This window comes from Saccopteryx bilineata, chromosome 2 (assembly GCF_036850765.1).
Source record: "Saccopteryx bilineata isolate mSacBil1 chromosome 2, mSacBil1_pri_phased_curated, whole genome shotgun sequence".
NCBI classification, from domain to species: Eukaryota; Metazoa; Chordata; class Mammalia; order Chiroptera; family Emballonuridae; genus Saccopteryx; species Saccopteryx bilineata.
Window position 1 is genome coordinate 288,088,757 of NC_089491.1, and position 22,491 is coordinate 288,111,247.

General features: G+C 45.7%; 1 protein-coding gene across 10 annotated transcripts in view; it reads left to right on the plus strand.

Moving 5' to 3' along the window:
- Nucleotides 1–642: 642 nt before the first annotated feature.
- Nucleotides 643–22,491, plus strand: part of FAM20B (FAM20B glycosaminoglycan xylosylkinase) — a 37,616-nt gene continuing 15,767 nt past the window's right edge. Inside the window, exons 1-4 of one of the 10 annotated variants that reach the window (XM_066261235.1) lie at nucleotides 645–817; nucleotides 3,714–3,848; nucleotides 14,951–15,459; nucleotides 20,664–20,750. In XM_066261235.1, coding sequence (XP_066117332.1) covers nucleotides 15,083–15,459; nucleotides 20,664–20,750 — 464 coding nt within the window. In that variant the 5' untranslated portion in view covers nucleotides 645–817; nucleotides 3,714–3,848; nucleotides 14,951–15,082. Of the gene's footprint in view, nucleotides 818–944; nucleotides 1,376–3,188; nucleotides 3,210–3,713; nucleotides 3,849–10,732; nucleotides 10,838–14,950; nucleotides 15,460–20,663; nucleotides 20,751–22,491 lie in introns of those variants that run through there. The other 9 variants (XM_066261242.1, XM_066261240.1, XM_066261236.1 and 6 more) reach the window with 9 other exon arrangements.

Below are 22,491 nucleotides of genomic sequence, written 5' to 3' on the forward strand. Positions count from 1 at the left end.
ATTGGGAGTCTACTGGGTATGTCCAGCCTTCATGGGATTTACAGTCCATGGCAAGAGGCAGACGTTAAACAACTAAGATTACAGTAAATCAATCCCAGTTTTGTTACCTGCAAATAAATGTATCAGGGAGCATTGCTCAGGTCCAAAGAAGAGCAAGTTGGGCCCCCTGGAGGAAGGCCGGACTCTTGGGGGCAATGGGGGTATATACATTTAGATAGGCAGAAGCAGAAGTTGAGACAAATTAAAAAGGCAGAAAGAGGAGGGAAATTGCTTCTCAGAAACAGAACTTGACCCGAAGGCCCCCGACTCTCCAGTCCCACTGCCTACTTACGGAAATCGGAAAAGAAAAAGCCAGAGAAGTGAGAGGGCAACTTGGGGGGCGGGGCGGCAGGGAGAGGTAGGAAAGACCGAGCTGGTGCGGAAGGAGTTAAGCAAAGCGGCCCGGCCTGGAAAGGGTTAATGAGGACGGTCTAGAGAGGAGCTGATGGGCCCGCCCACCGGGGAGCGGTGGGCGGGGTCTCACGGAGTTAGCCCTCGGATTGGTCGTGGGGCAGGCCTTACGCTAGGACGGTACCAACAGTTGGGAGCCGCTGAGGCGGGGGTGGGTGTGGGGGGTGGGTGTGGGACAGCCGGCTCAGCTCCGAGAGAGGTGGCCAGGGAATGGCCAGGCCGGGGGTGGGCGGGAGCCGCAGTGGCAGCAGCGGCTGGGGGCGGTGAGCGGGGCGCCGGGCGGCCCCTCCCCGGAGGCAGCGGGGTGGCCGGGGCCACACCGCAGGCTGGGCGTGAGCGGCCATGGAGCGAGCCTAGGGCCCCGCAGGTGAGCGGCGTGAGGGCGGAGGAGGTTTCGCGCCTCCCGCCCCCTGGTGCCGCGCTTGGCCCGGTAGTGGCGCGCTAGGGGCAGGGGACCGCCTGGGGGCGGGGCGCCCCGAGGGGCCGGAGCTGGTACCCTGAGCAAGGGATCTCGAGGGGTCGCAGGCGGGTCCCAGAGGGAGAGCCGCCCGGGCACTGTTCTTGTCCGGCTCCGAAGCAGGGTCCTGCGGGCAGTCGCGGCTGAAGGGACGTGGCTCCGGCCGGTGCGTCCTCAGCTCGCCTGCGGCGAGGGCCTTCGCCGGGGCCGCCTTGGGCCGCCCGGGGTCCCTCTAGTGACCAACCGTTGTGCCCAGACACGGTCCTCGGAGGAGACTGGCACCGGCGCCGTCCTCGTGTCCCACTGTAGTGGCCGGCGAGGATCATGCGCCCGGGGGCCCACCTCGTGGCTGGGAGGCACGAGTGACCTGCAGGCCCCGAGCGGGAGGCAGGATGACCGTGCCCAGGGGCCCGTGGTCTCCTCAGCCGGGCACCCCACGCTGGCCCTCGGGCGCCACTTAAGGAAATGGTACAGCAGTCCAAAGTGGGTTGCGCTTGAGATTTCATTTCCGGGTGTGACGGCCCAGCGATTAAAAAAGAACCTCAGCGTTGCCATTAACGATGAACGCGGCCAGTTGTCAGGCTGGGCTGTATCCTTGATTGTGGGTCTGACGAGAGTTTCATTCTAAGCAGGTTTCTGTTACCTGCACGTCTCCTGGTAGGAAGAGGAAGGGTAGAAAGAACTTGGAGGGAAAGTGGAGGGGACAGGGCATGGTTACGCTTACTGAATTCTTAGCCCTTTAAATGGACATTTCATCATTTGGGTGCTTGAGTAGTTTATAATTTGGAGAAATGAGAGTTGCTTGATACTCCTCCGACTTGAGTCTAGGATCCGTTATTAGTCTCATCTCCACCCAGCTGGCAGGTCTCCGGAGGTTTGATTTCTCACCTTGACAAGAAAGTAGGAATTGTGGGGTCGTTTAGCTTTTAACTTCATAAATATGTAGTTTAGTCGTTAGGGTAGCTGTTTCCTATTTATTTCTTTTCTTGTGTTGTAAATTACTGCATAAATTTTGTTGGAGTTGATTTGTTTTAATTGGGTTTTGAGACCTTAGTAGTGTGCTTGTGTATTACAAACATGCCTTGAGTTGATACAGGACCTTTGAGCTAAGCCTTACAGCACTCCCCACATTTATATTGTTATTTAGCATCAAGACATGTCTTTTAGACACTGAGGTACAGATATGAAGATGTTAGATTATTTGCCTGGACTCAGAGCCAATATAAGGTAGATTTCAAGTTAAACTAAGGTTTTGTTTTAAATTCATAACTTTTCTGAAGTTTATGAAGGTGTCGGACTTTGGCCCCTAGAGCCATACGGTGGACTCAGTTAGCAGGCAGGCCTTCCACACTTGAAAGTGCTTATCAAAGAATAAAAAAGCACAAGCAGGTGCTTCGGACTCTCAGCCTCACAGTAAAGTGCAGGGGTAGCAATGGGTGGAGGTGGAAGATAAGGGGGACATCTGCAAGCTCATGGCACTCCTTCAGTGTGACATTCGTTTGTTCTGCTTGTTTCTCTGGAACCACTAGAAAAGTAGCTACGATTTGGTTAAAGAATGAAAACTTGAAAACACATGCCTTGCTTTTCCTTCTGGGTATTTTGAATTAGGGAACAAACAAACAAATCAGTGTTTACTATTTCTATCATCTGATCCTTTATGTCATAGAATTATTTTATATTGAATTGATAATTCCTTGACTTTTAGTCTGTTCTCTTGATTTCCATTTGTAGACTCCAACTCTTTCACACTGTCTTAAAGTTTCTGCTTTTTCTCTTTCCTGAATTTTGATTTTCTAAATGAAATTTTCTTTACTTATAGGGCAGGCTTCAGCTTCCCACACTGTGTGTGACCTGTCATTTCATTTGGTGTAAACCCTGATGCCAGACACTTCAGCAGTTGAACTGATAACTTTTTAAAGTTGTAATCACAGTGATTGTCTCTTGGTGATTGCCGCAATCACATACAGAATCGGGAGCCTGCTGTTTGTTTTCTGTGCCCATAGTTGCAAACAATAAAAAAGTAGACAGTCTTCTGAGGTTGATGTCAGGTTTTGTAGATGGGGTGGGAAGCACGGCCGCAATGAGGCAGTGCAGCTTGTTGTAATAACGATGATACTAACGATGCATAACTCATAGCTGATGTGCTGGAAATATTTGATAGTTAAATGAATGAATGGAAAACAGAATGAGGAAAGGGAAAATGTCTTTTATGCATATACTAAATTGTTTCATTTTTTTGTGTAAATAAAAAAAGAAGCTAAGAAAATGTGTTTCAGAGCCCTGTTGAAAATATGCCATGGAGGTAGGTGTCTATAAATTGTATTACTTGGTGGAGCTGCCTTGAGGTTAGGTTGTAGGACTGTAGAATGTTTCAGCCACCTGCAGCCTGGGGACAGCCTCGCAGACTTTACTGCCTCAGCCTTCTCTGCCTCAGTGAGATTGGTAGTCAGTATTTTTGCATTAATGGAAAGGTAGCTCTTGATAATGAGCACACCGGTAACAATGACCCTGACTGTCGGTGTTCTTGCCCCTAATATTGGGAGTGGGAGAGGAGACATTCCTCCTTGAAATGTTTCTCTAGCAGCTCCTCATTCCACACCTCTCTCTTTCCCTTCCTTGAACTGCCTCTGTAACCCCTAAGGACTAAGGAGTTCATTAGCATAGACAAGGGTACACAACAGAAGACCTTACTTTGCAACTAAAACTAGTCTCTGACTTAACTTACAATGTCAACCTGACTGCCAGAGCCATCTAGGAGAGGCTATACAGCAAAGATCTAACTTACAATTTTATCTTTCTTACCCAGAAACATAAGAGGAAAGCCCTGGCTCTGAACCTGATGAATCTTGGGGCTGCATCTGTCATCCCAGTATAAGAAATGGAGACTGATGGAGAAAAGAGATACTAAGCTTTGGGGTGTGTTTGAAGTCTGTACTTTCTGGTATGGTAACAACCTATGGAGGGGGAGGGTGTTAATTTGGATACATTTTAAAAAGAGGTCAAGGAATGTGAAATTGTGCAAGTGCAACACAACCATATGAAGTGCTGACTTTCTGCTTTATGTACCTCCTTTATCTACTGTTAGGGAATAAAGTATTACTTGCAAATTCTTATTTTAACTACACTTTCTATGGAAAAATTTTACAGTATATTATATGTTTTGTTTGCTTTTTAGCCAATATAGTTTAACCTTTGTTCTGTTGACTTAAGGTCATCACTAGCATCCATTTCCGACAATGGAGAGGGGCTTTGAGGCGGTTGATATATGTAGGTTGTTTCCCCCATCTGCTTGTTGAATTCTTGAAGATGCTTTTAGTAGTCAGTTCATCTCTTTCAGAAGTGGGAAGCTCTGCCTGCTATCCTCTTTTTAGTTTGCAGCTTCTGGATTTCTGTGGAGTAGCAACCCAGTTAACTGCTTCCTGAAAGAGACTGGACAACAGCTAGCCAGGCCTAGTGAGGAGGGGCTGCAACCTCTTTATTAAAGGGGGACTTCCTAACCACTTTGGTTGCCCAGATACCTTTTGTTTATTTCTTGTTTCTTACCCTTGGTTGAGGTAGTAAGCTTGCACTCTGTATGGGTGCATTTATGTTTCTGTAGGCCTTTCTGCAGAAGAAGGAAAACAAAGTGGAGGTACTAATGTTTGTTCTCATTTCAGAAAGCTTTGCCAATACTACTTGGAGCTCCGGTTCCTCCAGCCCTGCCTTGTATCACTCCTGGGCAGTGTCTTGGACCATCTCCAGTGTTCCTCTTAGCTTTTCCAGATCATCTTTACTCCCAGTCCCAACCAGTGCCAGCAACCAAGTGGACAATGACATTGCTTTAAAAGCTAGAAGGGAATATAGAAGGCAGCAATTTAAAATTGAGTGTACAAAATTGGTGTACATAATTCCTATTTCAGCATTTTGTTTTTTACTGTCCAGTATCTGGATTCATTTTAGGACTTAGTTTCCCTCTGTAAAAAGAAGTCGTCAATAAACTGAGAGCTGGAGAATTCTTATAACCGGAAAGGTCTCCTTGCTCTTGCTATACATACTCTGTTCATTCAACAGGCTTTTTTCGAGTGCCTCTCATGTGCCCTGTACTGTGCTGGCTTCCCAGGAAATGCAAAGAGAATAAAACCTATCCCCTGTCCTTAAGAAACTCACAATGGTAAAGGAGACAGGCACACCATAAAAGAGTGAGTGTGTGTGTGTGTGTGTGTGTGTGTTTATATGTGTATATTCAAGGGATCATGGCTGGAGGCACTCAGCTATAACTCAGCACAGACCTGCTTGAGGTTCTGTTTCTAAACTGATTTGTGGCCTGTCAGCTTGACCCCCCTAAAACATTAGATTAAAAAATGTGATGTGTTCTGACCTGTGGTGGCGCAGTGGATAAAGCGTCGACCTGGAAATGCTGAGGTTGCCGGTTCAAAACCCTGGGCTTGCCTGGTCAAAGCACATATGGGAGTTGATGCTTCCTGCTCCTCCCTCCTTCTCTCTCTCTGTCTCCTCTCTCTCTGTCTTCCTCTCTAAAAAAAAAAAAAATGAATAAATAATAAAAAATGTGATGTGTTATTGTTATATAAAGTTTATATACCTTTCCAAGAACTGTAGTGAACTGAACAGTAAAGATGGAAAACATGAAAATCTGAGGGATAATGTTATATTACTTGAAATTTGGTATTTCCATACTATATAGGAATTACATTCTGTAACAGCCTTAAATGGTTAGACACTGACAATGGAATAGTGAAGTACCTGGAACTTAGGAAGGTTCATTATTCCTGGCCCATTTGAAGCAATGCAAATTCTTTGGCATTTCCCGAGTTTCTACATCAATGAACACTGCCTGTGTTGGCTTTTTCAGAACAGATCTCACTAATGTTATGAACTAAAGATTTTTTTTTCTTTTCATTTTTCAAGGAAGAGGGTTAGAGGATTGCCCTAAATCAAGGTTTAAATGGGACGTTGCAGGAATTGAATTTTTTTCAGAGAGAGAACAAAGACTAGTGTCTATTTTGTTGTTACTCTCATACCCAGGGAGAAAGGCTGCCTTAATGTTTCATTGATGCCCAGTTGTCTTCCTTCATAGGGAGCTGTTAGAGGATTTCACCTATGGGATTCTGAGTTGATAGATATGAATAGTGTAAGCGGAAATGAAATCAAAATCTAACACTCAGACCAGTTTGGACTGCATGGGAGTTAGATTGTCTGTGTCTGTGGTGTTGTTACTCTTAAGGCTTATGAGCTGAAGAACATGAAAAGCTGTCATTATTAAAACACAGAGCTGTAAAACACACACACACATCATAGAGCTATGGAGAGTATTACGCTAAAGTGAAATAAACCAGGGAAAGAAGTACCATATGATTTCACTCATATGGAATCTAATAAACACAATAAAATAGAAACAGACTCACAGATAGGAAGAACAGACTGACAGCTGTCAGAGGGGATGGGGGTTGGGGTCCTGGGTGAAAAAGGTGAAGGGATTAAGCAAAAAAAACCCCAAAAAACCCAACCCAACTCACAGACACAGACAACAGTGTGGGGATTACAGGAGGGAAAGGGGGTGGGGGAGGTAGAAGAGGGTCAAGGGGGATAAGTGGTGATGGGAGAAGCCTTGGGGTGGTGACCACACAATACAGTATATGGATGATGTACTATAGAACTGTACACCTGAAACCTGTATACTTTTATTAATGTCACCCCAATAAATTTGATAAAATATAAAACGGAGCTAAAGCTAATTTTCTCAACTGAAGAATATTGTGAAAGTCATTCTTCCAACATTTTTTGTGAGGTGGAATGACTTCATGCTTTCCAGTTGTTGCAGTTAGATTGAATATGGTAGACTTGAACTTGGCAGAGGAGGGAAACAGGTTGGTCAAATTAGTGACGTAACCTCCCAGTCTTGCACTTCACGTGGTACCCACTCTAAAGAGTCCTACTTGCTCTGAGTCTTCGCTGCTTCTCAAATTTAGGACAGGGTTTGGTTCAGAGATATAGGACTACTTTCTCTCTTAGTAATGCACCTAGTGTATCTAGCCCCTGACTGTACTCCAGAAGGCTGCCTAACCAGTCAGGGTTATTTGCTTTGTCTTCTCTCGTCTCAGGAAATCATCTTTGGGTTTTTGATATGGTGATAATGACTAACAAGCAATTACTATGGGTTGTCCAGGCTCTGATTGAACACAGTACATGTGATAATGCCATTCATTCTTAATAACACTTGTGAGTTAAATAATAGTGTTCTTATTTTTCATAGGAAACCAAGGCCTAGAATGGGTAGGCATTAAATCACTTTCACAAGTCTCACAGTAGGTGACCAGCAGACATTCAGAATCCAGCGCATATACCCTCAACACCCTTACCCCCTTTGCTACAGATGAGTTTATATTCAGCATAGGAAGGTGAATTCAGAAGCCATTTCTTTTTTTTGTTTTTTGCATTTTTCTGAAGCTGGAAATGGGGAGGCAGTCAGACAGACTCCCGCATGGGCCCGACTGGGATCCACCCGGCACGCCCACCAGGGGGGGATGCTCTGCCCATCTAGGGGGTCACTCTGTTGCAACCAGAGCCAGTCTAGCGCCTGAGGCAGAGGCTACAAAGCCATCCCCAGCACCGCGCCTGGGTCATCTTTGCTCCAACGGAGCCTCGGCTGCGGGAGGGGAAGAGACAGTAAGGAGAGGGGGAGGGGTGGAGAAGCAGATGGGCGCTTCTCCTGTGTGCCCTGGCCGGGAATCAAACCTGAGACCTCCACACGCCAGGCCGACGCTCTACCACTGAGCCAGCCGGCCAGGGCCAGAAGCTATTTCTTAAGTCGAGAATTACAGGGAAAGGAAAGCCATAGGCAGATGCTGATTAATGTTATTTGGTATATGTTGTTGTTTTATTTGAAGATGAAAAAGAGGTGTGTTATCCTGTGGTGGTGGGTGGCCGGTGGCAGTGTGGGGTGGGCTGGTTTCCTGAAGATAGTTGGGGTTTATCAGGTGATAAACACGGATGCCATTTGGTATTGGAGGTTTTGACTTCCTAGATAGAAGCACACAGTGTTAAGTGGGAAGGTTTCTGAATGCTCTTGATTTTCCTTATAGTAATTGTTACAGAGAACCAGGAGAGACTGCTTGATTTCTAGGGGGCTGCTAATAATAATATAGCACAGTGCTCGTAATAATATAGCACAGTGCTCTAATGTCACTACCAATTAAAAAGCAAAAGGACAGTATAGCCCAGGGTAAAAGTGTGCATGTTTCTTTTCTTTCTTTTTTTTTGTAAAGGGCTGTGGTTTTTGCTTTAGTTTCTGCTTTGGCTGAAGTATAAAGTTTAGGCTTTATACACTGGGCTTGTGTTGTTGAGTGAGTTTAGTCTTAACTGCTGAAGTATGTAAGTGCATTTTGTGATCTAGTGGAGATTCTGTTTGTTTTCTTGTTACCTTAAAGAGTCCTTAATTATGTGTCTTTCTAAACATCTACAATGAAGAGAAATAGAAATGGCATATAACTATCATAATGAGTTTATTACTCTATAAGGCATAAATAATCAAGAATATGACAACAGTTTATTTATTCAATCTTTATTTATAGTTAATGATGAATTAATGTTTCCCTTCTTCCTGAGGGGATTGTTTTTTGTCACATAATCTATTTCCCTATGTGTTCTTCCTCAATAAATTTTTATGTCCCCAAAATAGTTGATATGGACCTAATAGATGTGAGAATGTTGGATTTTACAAACTACTCTTAAAAATGGATGGCTTAAGACAACGATTAAAAAAATTAAAAAAAAATTTTTTTTTTCAGGTGAGAGAAAGGAAGATAGAAAGGCAGACTTCCACATGCGTCCCAACTGGGATCCACCCATCCCATCTGGGGCCATGCTCTCAAATGAGCTATTTTTTAGCTCCTGAGGCAGAGGCTGCACAGAGCCATCCTCAATGCCCAGGGCATCGTGCTCAAACCAATCAAGCCATGGCTGCAGGAGGGGAAGAGAGACAGTGAGAGAGGGGGAGAGAGAGAAGGGTGGGGGAGAAGCAGATGGTCACTTCTCCTGTGTGCTCTGACTAGGAGTCAAATCAGGAAAGTGCATATGCTGGGCGGATGCTCTGTCCACTGAGTCAACCAGCCTGGGCCAAGTCAGCAACTTATTATTTCTTATTATCATGTTTGTCAGCAGCCCTGCTGTTGTTTTGTTTTTTTTTCCCCCCACATGATATGGGCTGGTCTCGCATGTGTGGCTGTATCAGTTGGCACCTTTTTGTGTGGGGGGGTGGGAAAGGGAAGAGAGATGAGAAGCATTAACTTGTAGTTGCGTCACTACTAGTTGGTCATTGCTAGCTTCTTGTTTGTGCCTCGACAACGGGGGAGGCTCAAGCTGAGCTAGTGACCCCTTGCTCAAGCCAGCAACCTTGGGCTTCAAGCAGCGACCTGAGGGTCTTGAATCTTGGACCTCAGCGTCCCAGGTTGAAGTTCTATCCTCTGCGCCACCACCAGCCAGGCAACTAGCCCCTTAATCGGAACTGTAATGCCCTTGATGGATTCGTTTCTGTGCTTGGCACCTCAGCTGGGTGGCCAGAAGAGCCAGGGGCTGGCCAGGATCTCTCTCCATAGAGGTCTCATCATTCAGTCATCTAGCCCAGGCTGCTTTACATAGTGGTTTGGTCCCAAGTGGAAGCTGCCAGGTCTCTTAAGGCCTGAGCCCAGAACTGACACAGTTACTTCTACAGCATTCTGTTGGTCCAAACAGGTCACAAAACCAGCTCAGATTTGGGGGGGGGGGGGGGGAGTTGATTTTACCATTTGATGGGAATTGTTTGTTGGTGTCTATCTTTGTAGACAATCAAAAACTCGTAATGAAATTCAAGTCTTATCTCTTAATGTTCACCAAACCTTCAGAGGTTTGCTGAAACCAACAGTTACCGAAGAAGTTTGTAAAAGGGTCCTTGTAATTCCTACTCAGGATCAAGGGCATGGAGCTGTGTGAGTCAATATGATCATATGCTAGTTGTATAATAAATTGCAACACCTTTGCCATACTTGCCTTTGTTAATTGCCCTCTTGGTGAAATGTTCATACTGAATGTTTTCCTTGTGCCTTAAACTCACAAGGCATATTATGTTCTGTTTATGTGATGAGAACTTGATTTGACCATTGAATTGGAAACAAAAAAGGGTTATTTCTGAAGCTTTCACTTGCAGTTGCTATGAGCCAAGGATAGGATTTCTTCTCTATGACCTTAGGAGAAGCAGTGTGAGGCAGTCACTTGACCAGAGGAGATTCAAGGGCCACTACTACAAATGAGGCTTGGAACCTCTCTGGTGGCTTGTGGGAGCCCCTAGGAAGGCAGTGAGTGTTGGCACGTTCCTCAGCAGCCACATATGTTGAATTTTATCGCACGATGACTTACAGACCTCTGCACTGATGTGTTTCCCATATGTGTTTCTCCAGACCTCAGTCAGATTCCTGAACAGAGGGCTTTATACCAGGACTTCTTTTATTTTTCTGTTACCTATCGCTCTTCTCCCAAACAACTTAATAGTCCTAAGTTTGTGACTGTGTCAGCTGGTGTGTGTGTGTGCATGTGCATGTGTGCAGGATGAAAGTAAACAGAGCCCCGGTAGCAAGGCTCGTTTAGCCAAAGGACCTGAGAGAGAAACCAGAGTTCAGTAGGAAAATCCTTTGTAAAGGTCTACCTTCCAGAACTCAAATCGGGAGTTGACACCAACTTTTAGTGTGAAGACTATCATTTGCACTGCCTCTTATATTTAACATTTTTTGAGTTATGTTATTACCTTGAGTCTATTTGTTCTTTGAGGTAGGCTCTGTTCCACGTAACAGAAACATTAAAATAAATGACTGTAATATACCTGGACAGTGCTATACTGTTGGAGACATATATAAGAAGAGGTGAGAGCATAAAACAGGAGGCGGAGGCTTCTGGGAATGCAGGGTAAGTTTTCATGAATAATTGGAATATACCCAGTGGTATTGTTTTAATTTCCTTAGTATCTAAAATGGGGATCTTAGAAACCCAGTTTGCAGAGTGTATAGTATACTGCTGTCTCAAATAGAAAAGAATTATCTTGGGCACCCTCCCCTCTCAAGGGCACAGCAGTACAGTGTACCATCATTGGAGGATAAAATTGATCCTTATCATGCAGTTCATACATTTTTTTTTCCTGGACTCGGAGTCTTGCAAACTCATAAACTTTTGTAGAAATTCCACTACAATCTCTACATTGTTGATTTCTTAAACATCTTTGTTTTTTTTTTCCGAACTGTCAGTATCAATAGTGTTTGTATTGAAATAAATGACTAAATAAAGGGAGGCTAGCTGATTAAGGATTGCCATCATTGGGGTGCCAGTTGATACACACTCACTTGACAGTTAATACCAAAGGAGACACCAGAGTCTTAAGATATCTGCAGAGCCTCTTTGTAACACTTCCTTCAGTTTAGGTGAATAAACTTTACTATATTAGGTACTCCAGGGGAATGCGAAGGTAGTCAGGATCGCTCAGGAGCCAAGATTCTAAGAGGGGAATTAGGAGCTATATACTGGACAAGGCAAAATGCCATTAAGTTGAGGTCTGACGGAGAGAGAGCTTAGTGCAGTGTGAGGAAGAATCGCAGGTGGCTTTGGAGGTGACCCTTGAAAGACAGATCAGTCTTTAAACGGGAAGATGGGAAGAAAGGCCGAGGGCAAGAGGAATCTGGAGGGAGTTTCAGTGTGAGGCATGACAAGGGCAAAGGTCAAGCACACGCGGGGAGCTGGGGACCAGAGTGTGTTTGTGGTCTGTCGAGGTTAAAGCTGAGAAGACGGTGATACTTAACCAAGTAGATTGGCTGAAGCCATGTGGGGTAGGGTTTGTATGCCTTGCTGAGAAATTTGTAGAAATAGGACATGGTCTGTGATTAAAAATTGATTCGCTGCACTATCAAGTCTGGATTGGAGGATCTGGTGGCCCAGAAGGCAGTTCTTCCGGTGATCCAGTAGGTGACCAGCACTAAATAAGGTTGGCAACTGTAGGGTAGGGCAGTCAGGACAGTGCCAAATCGTGACCTTCTACCTAGACGTGAATGATCACAGCATGAGGACGTGTTTAGCCTCTTTTTTTTTTTTTTTTCTGAAGTTAGAAGCTGGGAGGCAGTCAGACAGCCTCCCGCATGTGCCTGACCTGGATCCACCCGCCATGCCCACCAGAGTGTGGTGCTTGGCCCATCTGGGGTGTTACTCCATTGCAGCTGGAGCCATTCTAGCTCCTGAGGAGGAGGCCATGGAGCCGTCCTCAGGGCCTGGGCCAACTTTTGCTCCTATGGAGCCTTGGCTGTGGGAGGGGAAGAGAGAGATAAAGAGGAAGGAGAAGGGGAGGGGTGGAGAAGCAGATGGGTGCTTCTCCTCTGTGCCCTGGCCAGGGATTGAACCCTGGACTTCCACATGCCGGGCCGATGCTCTACCACTGAGCCAACCGGCCAGGACCTAGCCTCTTCTTTAAACCTGCTCTCACTGCTCATCTGCAGAGGTAAATAGTGAAATAATCTAACAGTTGAACTCTTTAGTTCCCTTGCTATCAGTTTCCATCCCAGTGGGATGGATGAATTGTTTGCAATTCATCCCTGAATTAACGTATGTGTTCTTCTGAGGCCTGTTCCAAAGGTTAATGAGACTTCAGAACTCAAAAACACTCACATTGCAGGGTTGGACTGTTTGTTTTGTCTCAGATTGGGGGCTGCTAGATCTTCCTATATTGGTGATTAAAAAAAACCACTTCAATATTCTAACCTTTATTCTAAATGTTTACATATGATATGAGCATGTAGCATGAGGGAATTTCTGTTATTCTAAATGAAACGAGCGACATCATTAGAAGTTTATGCCTTAATCAGACTTGAGTTCTGAAGAAAGCTTCATAGGAAGTCAGGGGCTGTTGGGCTGACCCCTTGGTGCCAGTTGAGCTGGGACAGTCGGGAGTGGCAGCTGCAGGTGCGGAGGAAGCATTTGCTGACACAGCGAACTTTCCGTGTTCCCTTTTATCACTGCAGCCTGACGTGCACCGTGAATGGGTAACTGAAGAAGTTGTGTGGTTTAGGTTGTGTTGGGACTGGCAAAGATCTCTGAAATCTCGCAGCACTGCCGTTATCAGTACGCACGGGAACTGTTTTACATTGAGTTTCACACCAAACTTGATACCATCACAATTACATTTTGGATGCACTTGCAGTGCCTTTGTTTCAGCTAATAGTGTTATGTACTCCCTGGGAAATGATGATGATGAGACCAAACAGGTGGCTGGAGATAATCAGAACTTGAATTTGACAATGACTTTTCACTCTTTCTTGAAAACTTAATGTGCAGAGTGGTTGGTTAATCACTAAAAATAAACTGCATGCCAGCGGGCTCTCCTCAAGGCGGTTCTCAGAACCCATTGTTGCTCTACTAAACTGTTTCGGGATGCATTTCAGCTGGTATTAGGGAAGCAGTCTCCAGTTGAGGTGGAAATGTCTCACACGGAATCATTTGCCCTGTCTTTTGTATTGGTTTTATTCCCTCGATTAATAGTTTCAGTTGTTAAATGGATTGGAGAATGAGGCGACACCCTGTTGTCGTGGTGTCACCTTTGTCCCAGCCCAGTGCTGTGCTGTCTGTAGGCACAGAGCAGAGCAAGCTTGTGTGTGTTTTTAAATGGCCCTGGGAGGCAACCTGTCAGCGTGCAAGTGAGACTGACACACCCTCACACAGATCTTGTATTTGGAATATTTTAACTTGGAATTGACTGTGTGTGGTTGGCCCCACACTGCAATGTCTTTATGTCTGTGGCATTGGTATCTTTGTGATGTGCCTGATGGAAGAGAGGTCAGCGTGAAGCTGAAGCAGCGAGTCGTGCTGTTAGCAATCCTCCTTGTCATCTTTATCTTCACCAAAGTTTTCTCCATCCTTAGTCATGCTGCTGTAGTACCAGGTTTCATTCATTTTCCAGTCATGTTCTGTTAATAGCCAGATATTACAGAGATATGTTTTCCCTTTACTTAATTTACCCAGATTTGATTATCCATATTTTACAGGGGTTTTAATTAAAAAAAAAAAATTAGTAGAAGGCTGATTAAGGAGAGATGTGTGTCTGGATGTTGTATGTAAGTACATGGTCAGCAGATGTGACATGTATCATAAGTTAGATACAATTGCTGGGAACTTGAGTTCAGAGGAGTTATTTGTGTCCTCTGTGCTCTTCTTGGCATTTTTAGGAGTTTCTGTCCTACAGTATGTCTTTAAACTTTGGAGAAGATAACAACTGAGAAGTTACCAAATATTGGTGGTTTGGATGTTCAGAAATTCTCTATGGGTTTTGAAAAGCAGAAATAAAAGTTAAGAAGTTATACATATCTTACTGTGTTATTTTTTGTTGTGCTTTTTCCTCATTGTTTTGGTTTTTAGGAATTTGTAGCCATCCAAATGGCTCCTAGATGGTTCTGCATCCTATTAAAACAGGAGTATTTGCTTTAAAAAATTTATTTAGTTTGATTTTTTTAAGTGAGAAGCAGAGAGACAGACTTCCACATGCGCGCAGACCGGGATCCTCTCAGCACTCTGCTATGGGGCAATGTTCTGCCCATCTGGGGCCGTTGCTAGACAACCGAGCTATTTTTAGCAGCTGAGGTGATGGCTATGGAGCCATCCTCAACGCCTGGAGCTAACTTGCTCCACCCGAGCCATGGCTGCAGGAGGGGAAGAGAAAGATAAGAGAGAGAGAATGGAGAAGGGGGGTGGAGAAGCAGATGATTGCTTCTCCTGTTTGCTCTGACCAGCAATCAAACCTGGGACGTCCACACACTGGTTCGACACTCTGCTGCTGAGCCAGCCAGCCAGGGCCAGGAGTATTTGCTTTTAAATTTTCATTGTATCTGGTTCTTATCTAGTAAGTCCTTCCCCAGACTAGTTAATTTTAAATTATTAGGTCTTCTCAAGCATAGGTTTAGCAAGGCTGAAAGGATAAGTAATGTATTTGCGGTTTCAGGGGAAGGACAGAATTTCTGACTGAAATTTGCTTTATCTCTGGGCTTGCAGGACATGTAGAAGGCGCTTCTGTGAGGAAATGGATCAGTGTGTATAATGATGGAATCTCCTTGCTGACCATCGCCACCTGCTCTCCCTGGCGCATGAGAGAGAGTGGGTCGGGGAGAAGGAAGAGAGGTCAACATGAAGCTGAAGCAGCGAGTCGTGCTGTTAGCAATCCTCCTCGTCATCTTTATCTTCACCAAAGTTTTCCTGATTGACAACTTAGATTCATCAGCTGCCAACCGGGAGGACCAGAGGGCTTTTCACCGAATGATGGCTGGCTTGCGGGTAGAGCTGGTGCCCAAGCTGGACCACACCTTGCAGTCTCCCTGGGAGATTGCAACCCAGTGGGTGGTTCCCCGGGAAGTGTATCCTGAAGAGACCCCAGAGCTGGGGGCAATCATGCATGCCATGGCCACCAAGAAAGTCATTAAAGCTGATGTGGGTTATAAAGGGACACAGCTGAAAGCCTTGCTGATACTTGAAGGAGGACAGAAAGTTGTCTTCAAACCTAAGCGGTAAGTCTTCCTCCTGGAAGTTACATGTGCTAGTTGGTTGATGTGTGTAACTTGGGATTTATGTGAGAGCGTTCCTCTCCTCTTGGCTTTGTCTTTCTTTAGTAAAACGAGGGGGGTTGATGGGAAGATCCTTGAAGTCTTTTCTAGCTCATAATGTTCTGTGAGTCTTCGAGAGGGGGAAATTTATAGGAACATGATTTGGTTCCGTATAAGACCGAACTTTTTATGGTTAGAGCTATCCTTTTAAGTTTATCAAATATCTACTATGTGCCAGATATTGAGATACAAAATGACTTGGTTAGGAAATAAGCAACTTGTCACCAGAAGTATTCAGTTAAAGACTAGGTAAGATAACTAAATGCTTTTTAGAGGAGCTTCCCAGAGTTGGAGTGGGTTTTGGATCGGTGACAAAACTCCCTCTTAGCATTGAAGCTATAATTCTTTCACCTGGGTTTTGTTTTTGTTTTTAATTCATAGATTTTTTTTTTTTTTTGAGAGAGAGAGAGAGAAGCATCAACTCACTGTTTCACTTGGTCATGCACCCATTGATTTCTTCTCACACATGACTTGACGGAGGCTAGAACCTGGTGACCTGGTGTGGAGCTTCCCTCGGAATCGAGCCAGAGACCCCTGCATTGAACTGGCAACTTTGGCACTCTGGAATAATGCTCTATCTGCTGCACCATGCAGCCAGGGCAGTGGACTTTGTTTGATTTATTTTTTAAAAGATTTTACTTACTGATTTTTAGAGAGAGAGAGAAGCACCAACTCATAGTTGCTTCACTTGAGTTGTTCACTGTGTGCTTGTTATGTGTGCCTTGACTGGGAAAGCCAGGGGTTTCAAACCGGTGACCTCAGCATTCCAGGTCATTGTGCTGTCCACTGCACCACCACAGGTCAGGTGGCAATGGACTTCTTTAATGCAGTTTTACGTTTACAGGAGAATTGAGGGGGAGGTACAGAGATCTCCTAGGTAGTCCTTCCCCCTCTCCTCAGTGTCTCCGTTATTAACATACATTTGTGGCGTGCATTTGTTATCCTTGATAAGCCACTGTTATATTAACTACTGGCCATAGTTTGCATTAAGTTTACATTCTGCGGGTTTTGATGAACATGACAAGTATCCACCATTATAGTATCATACAGAAGAGCTTCCTTGCCCTAAACATGCTCTGTGTTTCACCTGTTCATCCCTCCCTCCCTCCGTCCCCCACCCCCTAGCCACCACTGGCCTTGTTACTATTCCCATAGGTTTGCCTTTCCCAGAATGCCATATATATAGTTGGAATTATACCTTTTCTAGCCTTTTTAGATTGGCTCCTCTCACCTAACAATATGCATTTTAGGTTTTTCTGTCTTTTTATGGCTTGATAGTTCATTTGTTTTTATTGCTGACTAATATTTCATTGTCTTTATGTACTACAGTTTGTTTATTCATTCACCAACAGGTATTTTGATTGATTCCAAGTTTCAGTAATTGTGCATAAAGCTGCTATAAACATTTATGTGTAGGTTCTTGAGTAGATGTAAGTTTTTGCTCATTGGGATAAATACCAAGCACAATTGCTGAATCATGTGGTAAGACTTAATTAATTTTGTGAGAGACTGCCGAACAGTCTTCCAAAGTGGCCACACCATTTTACATTCCCACCAGCAACGGGGACGAGTTCCTTTTCCCCACGTCGCTCTCAGCAGCGTTTGCTGTGGTGTGTGTTTCGGATTTCGGCCGTTCTGTTAGGTGTGCAGTGATATCTCATTGCTGCTTTTACCTGCTGTAAGCAGGGAACTGGCCATTTTAGTTTCCTCAGTCTAATGCTCGAACTAGAGAGTGGACTGTATGTTAAACAGTGACTCTGAGGATCTGCAGAGATAATTGGTGTGTCAATTCTATAGTGTAATTAATTTTTTTAAAAGTTCTCTGTCAGTGTATGAATTTGAAGTAGGTTAACGTGGTGATTCATGTTCGTTTGCCAGGAATTAGTTACCAGTGAATTTTCTCCAAGCTTGTGATGTCTGAAGTTTTCTGTGTCCTCACATCTTTCTCAATCCTCAGTGGAGCTTTTGAAAGCATTGCTACACATACCTTTGGGTCTCTCGCTGGAGTGGGAGAAGAAATAGGGGTAAAGATGTGCAGAATTTAACTGTGACCAGAGCAGTTGGCTTAGCTGCCTTCATTACCAACTCAGTAGAGCACTGGCAGCCGGAGCACTAATTATTGGGATCGCAGAAGTTGAAGGGATCTGTGTGTACCCGGAACTGGGAAGCATGATGTATGAGAGATGTGGGAATTAGGAAGGTTAAAGGATGAAGTGGATTTGGAGAACAGAGAAGTCTGACTGGCAGGCAGTGTGGGAAAGGGTAGTTCGATGGGCCTGGGGATCTAGTTCCATGGCGTGCACACCATTTGCCAGGCATTGCTCTGGTGACTTTTGTGTCAGGTGATACTTTTCACCTACACATCACAGCTGGGAGCAGGTGCAGGGTTTGTTTCCAGAATAAGAAACAGGCTGAGAGCGAGGCCGAGGATGGAGGGTGAGATGGGGCAGCAGGAAGTGTCAGAAGCCAGAGTCCTGGCAGTGGGCAGTGGTGGTGTCAGTCCCGGTGCTTTGCAGGCCTGGGCTGTACGTGGAGGGAGGAGAGGACTGGCGACGAGGGGAGGTGACAGCGGGTAAGCAGGTAAAAGCATAAACTAGCCTCAGCCACTTGCTTCATCTCAAATCTCTCACTGCCATTGCAGCCTTCTTTTACCTCCTTCTTCCAGACCACGCTGGGAGCCGTGTGACCCCTCCCCAGAGACCCACGTTCTCCCGGTGCGGCCTAGCCTTAGAATGTCAGGGCCTTCCCATTGCTCACCAGCCAGAAGCCAGCGTCCACGCCTCATGGTCAGGCCCCTCAAGGTCTTGTCTTCCTCTCTGTACCCAGTTCCTTATTTCTGTCAGCTGGGCCCCCTAATCCCTCACCAGCTCTGGGGGGACTGTCCCCCTCACTCGGCAAGTATGTGGGCTTCTCAGTGGTGATGGCACTTGGAGTCACTACGCACACTTACCTATGCGACCTGCACCTGGCACTGTCGCTAGCTGGGGAGCTAGGTGTACCTTTAGTGCTCATAGAAATTGACCAGGGTCCGGAAACACCCAGCACATGGCTCTTCTGACCTGGGGGCCTCCGAGGCTATTTAGTCCTCTCCTCTCCCTCCCTCTCCCCTCTCCTCCTCCTCCCTTCCCCCTTCTGCTCCCCTCCCCTCTCCTCCTCCTCCCCTTCCTTTTCCCCTCCCCTCTGCTTGTCTCCCCCCTCCCCTCCCTCTCCCCCTCCCCTCTTCATCCCCCTTCCACAGTTCCCTGTTGCTCTAGGGCAGCGGTTCTCAACCTGTGGGTCCCGACCCCTGTGTTTTGGTTGTTCGATCCCAGCTGGGGTCACGACCCACAGGTTGAGTACCGCTGCTCTAGGGTCTTATGTGTCCCTTCGAGCAGCCTTTCAGTACACCAGAAAGCTCTCTCTCACTGAGGAGAATGGTCTGCACATCAACACGCATGTTTCTGTGGCTCCTCTGGAGTCTGAAAAATAAAGAATCAAGGACTGGCCTGACCAGGTGCTGGCATAGTGGGTAGAGCGTTGACCTGGGATGCTGAGATCCCAGGTTGGAAACCCTGAGGTTGCCAGCTTGAGGGTGGGGTCACTGGCTTGAGCCCAAGGTTGCTGGCTTGAGCAACACTAGCTCAGCTGGAGCCCCTCCCAGTCAAGGCACTTATGAGAAGCAATCAATGAACAACTGAGGAGCCACAACGGAGAACTGATGCTTTTCATCTCTCTCCCTTCCTGTCTGTCTGTCCCTGCCAGTCCCTCTGTTGCTCTCATTTAAAAAAAAAAACAAGCTCAAGGACTTTCCCCAGCCTTACTGATGGCCCACAGCTATAGTGACAGAGAAGTGCTTGAGTGACAGCTTTGGCTGCAGACCTGTTTGAAGATTGAAACTTTTAATTTGGAGGAAGCCAGTATAATTCTAGGTAGCCTCACTAATGCTTTGACTCTAGAAACAAATACATTGGAATATATTGACAAAAGTAAGAAGTAACTGGGGTCCAGCCGTGTGCCGATGGCTGGCTGTCTTCTAGCATAAATATCTCATCACTTCGCCGTGATGAGTGGTTTTTGTGGCCATGCTTGCTTTTATTCCATGGCCGTTTATGTTGAAGGTCACGGCCTTCTCTTGCCGCGTCTCCCACTTCCCCACAGGCTTTGCAGCACTGGCGATCAGGTCCTTAGTGGAGCCTCTCCTCTTCACTTCAATCTCAATTTATTTCTATGTGGCAGTTCCTTTTACAGCCCAGTAGGACTCCTTTTGAATCAGGAAATGCAGGTGAACAGTAGAGGTCTTTTTCTCCCTACTTAACAGGTTTAAATTGTATCTGTTTTTATGATTAATAGAACTATGCCAGTTTTCATGATCCCTTTTTCATGTGCATATAATGTAAAATCATCAGAATGGAGTTTGAGATGAGACAGATATTCGGTTTGCCTTTGAGTCAAGCCCCTAACGTTGTAGAGAAGGACTCTTAAGACCCCAAGGGAAGGGTTAGGGTCCCGGTCCCTCCCTAGCTGGCACTCTGGTCCAGTATTTCTTCCACTGTGGCATTATCAACTGAAACAGAAAGAGAAGGGTTTGGTTATTCAGACAGCTTTTTTCAAATACACTTGCGCCTTCTTGCTAACAAAGACTGAAGTGTAGCAGGACCATTTTCTTCCCAAGAAATTTAAACCACTCTTAGAAGCCTTTTGGCTAGCCATTCTGTTAAACATTTCAATTACAAGTTTTCCTTCATCTCTTCAGTTCAGTCTAATAAACATTTCAGTAAACTTTTATTAAGCACCAACTCTGGGCTTCACCACTGTTGTGGAGATGAACGATGGGCCTTGCCCTCCAGAAAATTAGTTTGTAGTTTCACATGGCAAGTCTTTCAGATGGGAAAGTGCCACCTCTGTGGTTTATTCACGGAATGATGGCTGAGGTGGACCAGGACCCTGGCCCCCACTTCATTGTCACCGCTCTCCCAGTGGCTCAGTCTCCATGGCTGTTCCCAGGGCTGCCGGGAGCTGTGCAGTAGCAGGTCCAGGGCTGCCGCAGTTTCTGTCCTGCGGCCCCTCGTGCTATTGCCTGTGTGCCGGTGGGGTCCATGTCCGCATCTGCGCTTGCGTTCCCTCTGCAGGTACAGCCGAGACTACGTGGTGGAAGGGGAGCCCTACGCTGGCTACGACAGGCACAATGCGGAGGTGGCCGCCTTTCACCTGGACAGGTACGTGTGGTCGCAGCGGGCTACCCGTGTTTTGTTTCCTTCATTAATGTCCTGGAAGAGAGGGTGTGCGGACTCCTAAAGGCTGCAACTCTTGCAGATAACTTTGATTTGTTATCTACTTTGGATAGCTGCTGGACTGATTCTGTTAAATTTGTATGAGTCCCTCATAATTCAGATGGTAGGTACTAAGAATACCAGAGTAAATTTCCTAACTCCAGGCTTTATGGGGTCATTTCGTTCTGGTCTGCCCTCTGTCATTATCATGAGTGAAGATATTATCAGTAATAAGATGGCAGGGTGAAAACCAAAGTTTAAACTCAAATCCCTAAATGGAAGCCTGGCAACACCATTTTGTTTTTGTTTTAAGGAAGTAATACCAACCTTCCCCCATATTCTGGCAACATATAGCATGACATATATAATGAATTTTATTGTCCATATAAAATATGCACAGCTTTAATAACCAGAATAATTCCAAAAGAGAAATAGGCATGAATTCTACATGTATAAGTCAACTAGGAAAATGACCGTTTTTCAGCAGGAATCTTGTAAGTGAACTGTCTAATAACCCAGTTGCTCTCCCATTCTGATCAGCTCTTTCACCAGGGCACTTTTATTTTTTAATATTTATTTTACTGACTTTAGAGAGAGAAGAGGGAGAGGGAGAGAGAGACAGGAGCATCGATCTGTTCTTGCATGTGCCCTGACCCGAACTAGTAACCTCTGCGCTTCCAGCTGATGCTCTCACCAACCAAGCCATCTAGCCAGGGCATTTTTTTTTTTAATTTCAGTGAGAGAGAAAGGGAGAGAGAAAGAGAGACAAGAACTTCAGGTTCCAGTATGTGCCCTGACCAGGAATCAGCTGGCAACCTCTGCACTTCTGGACAATGCTCCAGCTAACCAAGCTATCTGGTCAGGGCAAGACAGACTATTACGTAAATAGTGACAATATTTTAAAAATAAATTTGCAAGGAAACCGGAAGAAATTAAGGTGAATTTCTGTCTTTTTCTGGATTAGGAAGGACTTTCTAAGCATAAGAGCAATAATCTAAAAAAAAAAAAAGTCACTAAAAAAAAGCTTAACAGACATGTCAATAAACACCAAACTTTTTTTTTTTTTTTTTTGCATATTTCTGAAGCTGGAAACAGGGAGAGACAGTCAGACAGACTCCCGCATGTGCCCGACCGGGATCCACCCGGCACGCCCACCATGGGGTGATGCTCTGCCCACCAGGGGGCGATGCTCTGCCCATCCTGGGCGTCACCATGTTGCGACCAGAGCCACTCTAGCGCCTGGGGCAGAGGCCACAGAGCCATCCCCAGCGCCCGGGCCATCTTTGCTCCAATGGAGCCTTGGCTGCGGGAGGGGAAGAGAGAGACAGAGAGGAAGGCGCGGCGGAGGGGTGGAGAAGCAAATGGGCGCTTCTCCTGTGTGCCCTGGCCGGGAATCGAACCCGGGTCCTCCGCACGCTAGGCCGACGCTCTACCGCTGAGCCAACCAGCCAGGGCCACCAAACAAAATTTAAATGTGAGCCCGGCCTGTGGTGGCACAGTGTATAAAATGTCACCCTGTAACGCTGTGGTCACTGGTTCAAAACCCTGGGCTTGCCCGGTCAAGGCACATACGACAAGCAAGCAGTGAACAGCTAAAGTGAAGCCACTATATGTTGATACTTCTTGCTCCCCCCTCCTCTCTGTAAAATCAATAAACAAAAATTTAAATGTGAACAAACCAGGAGAA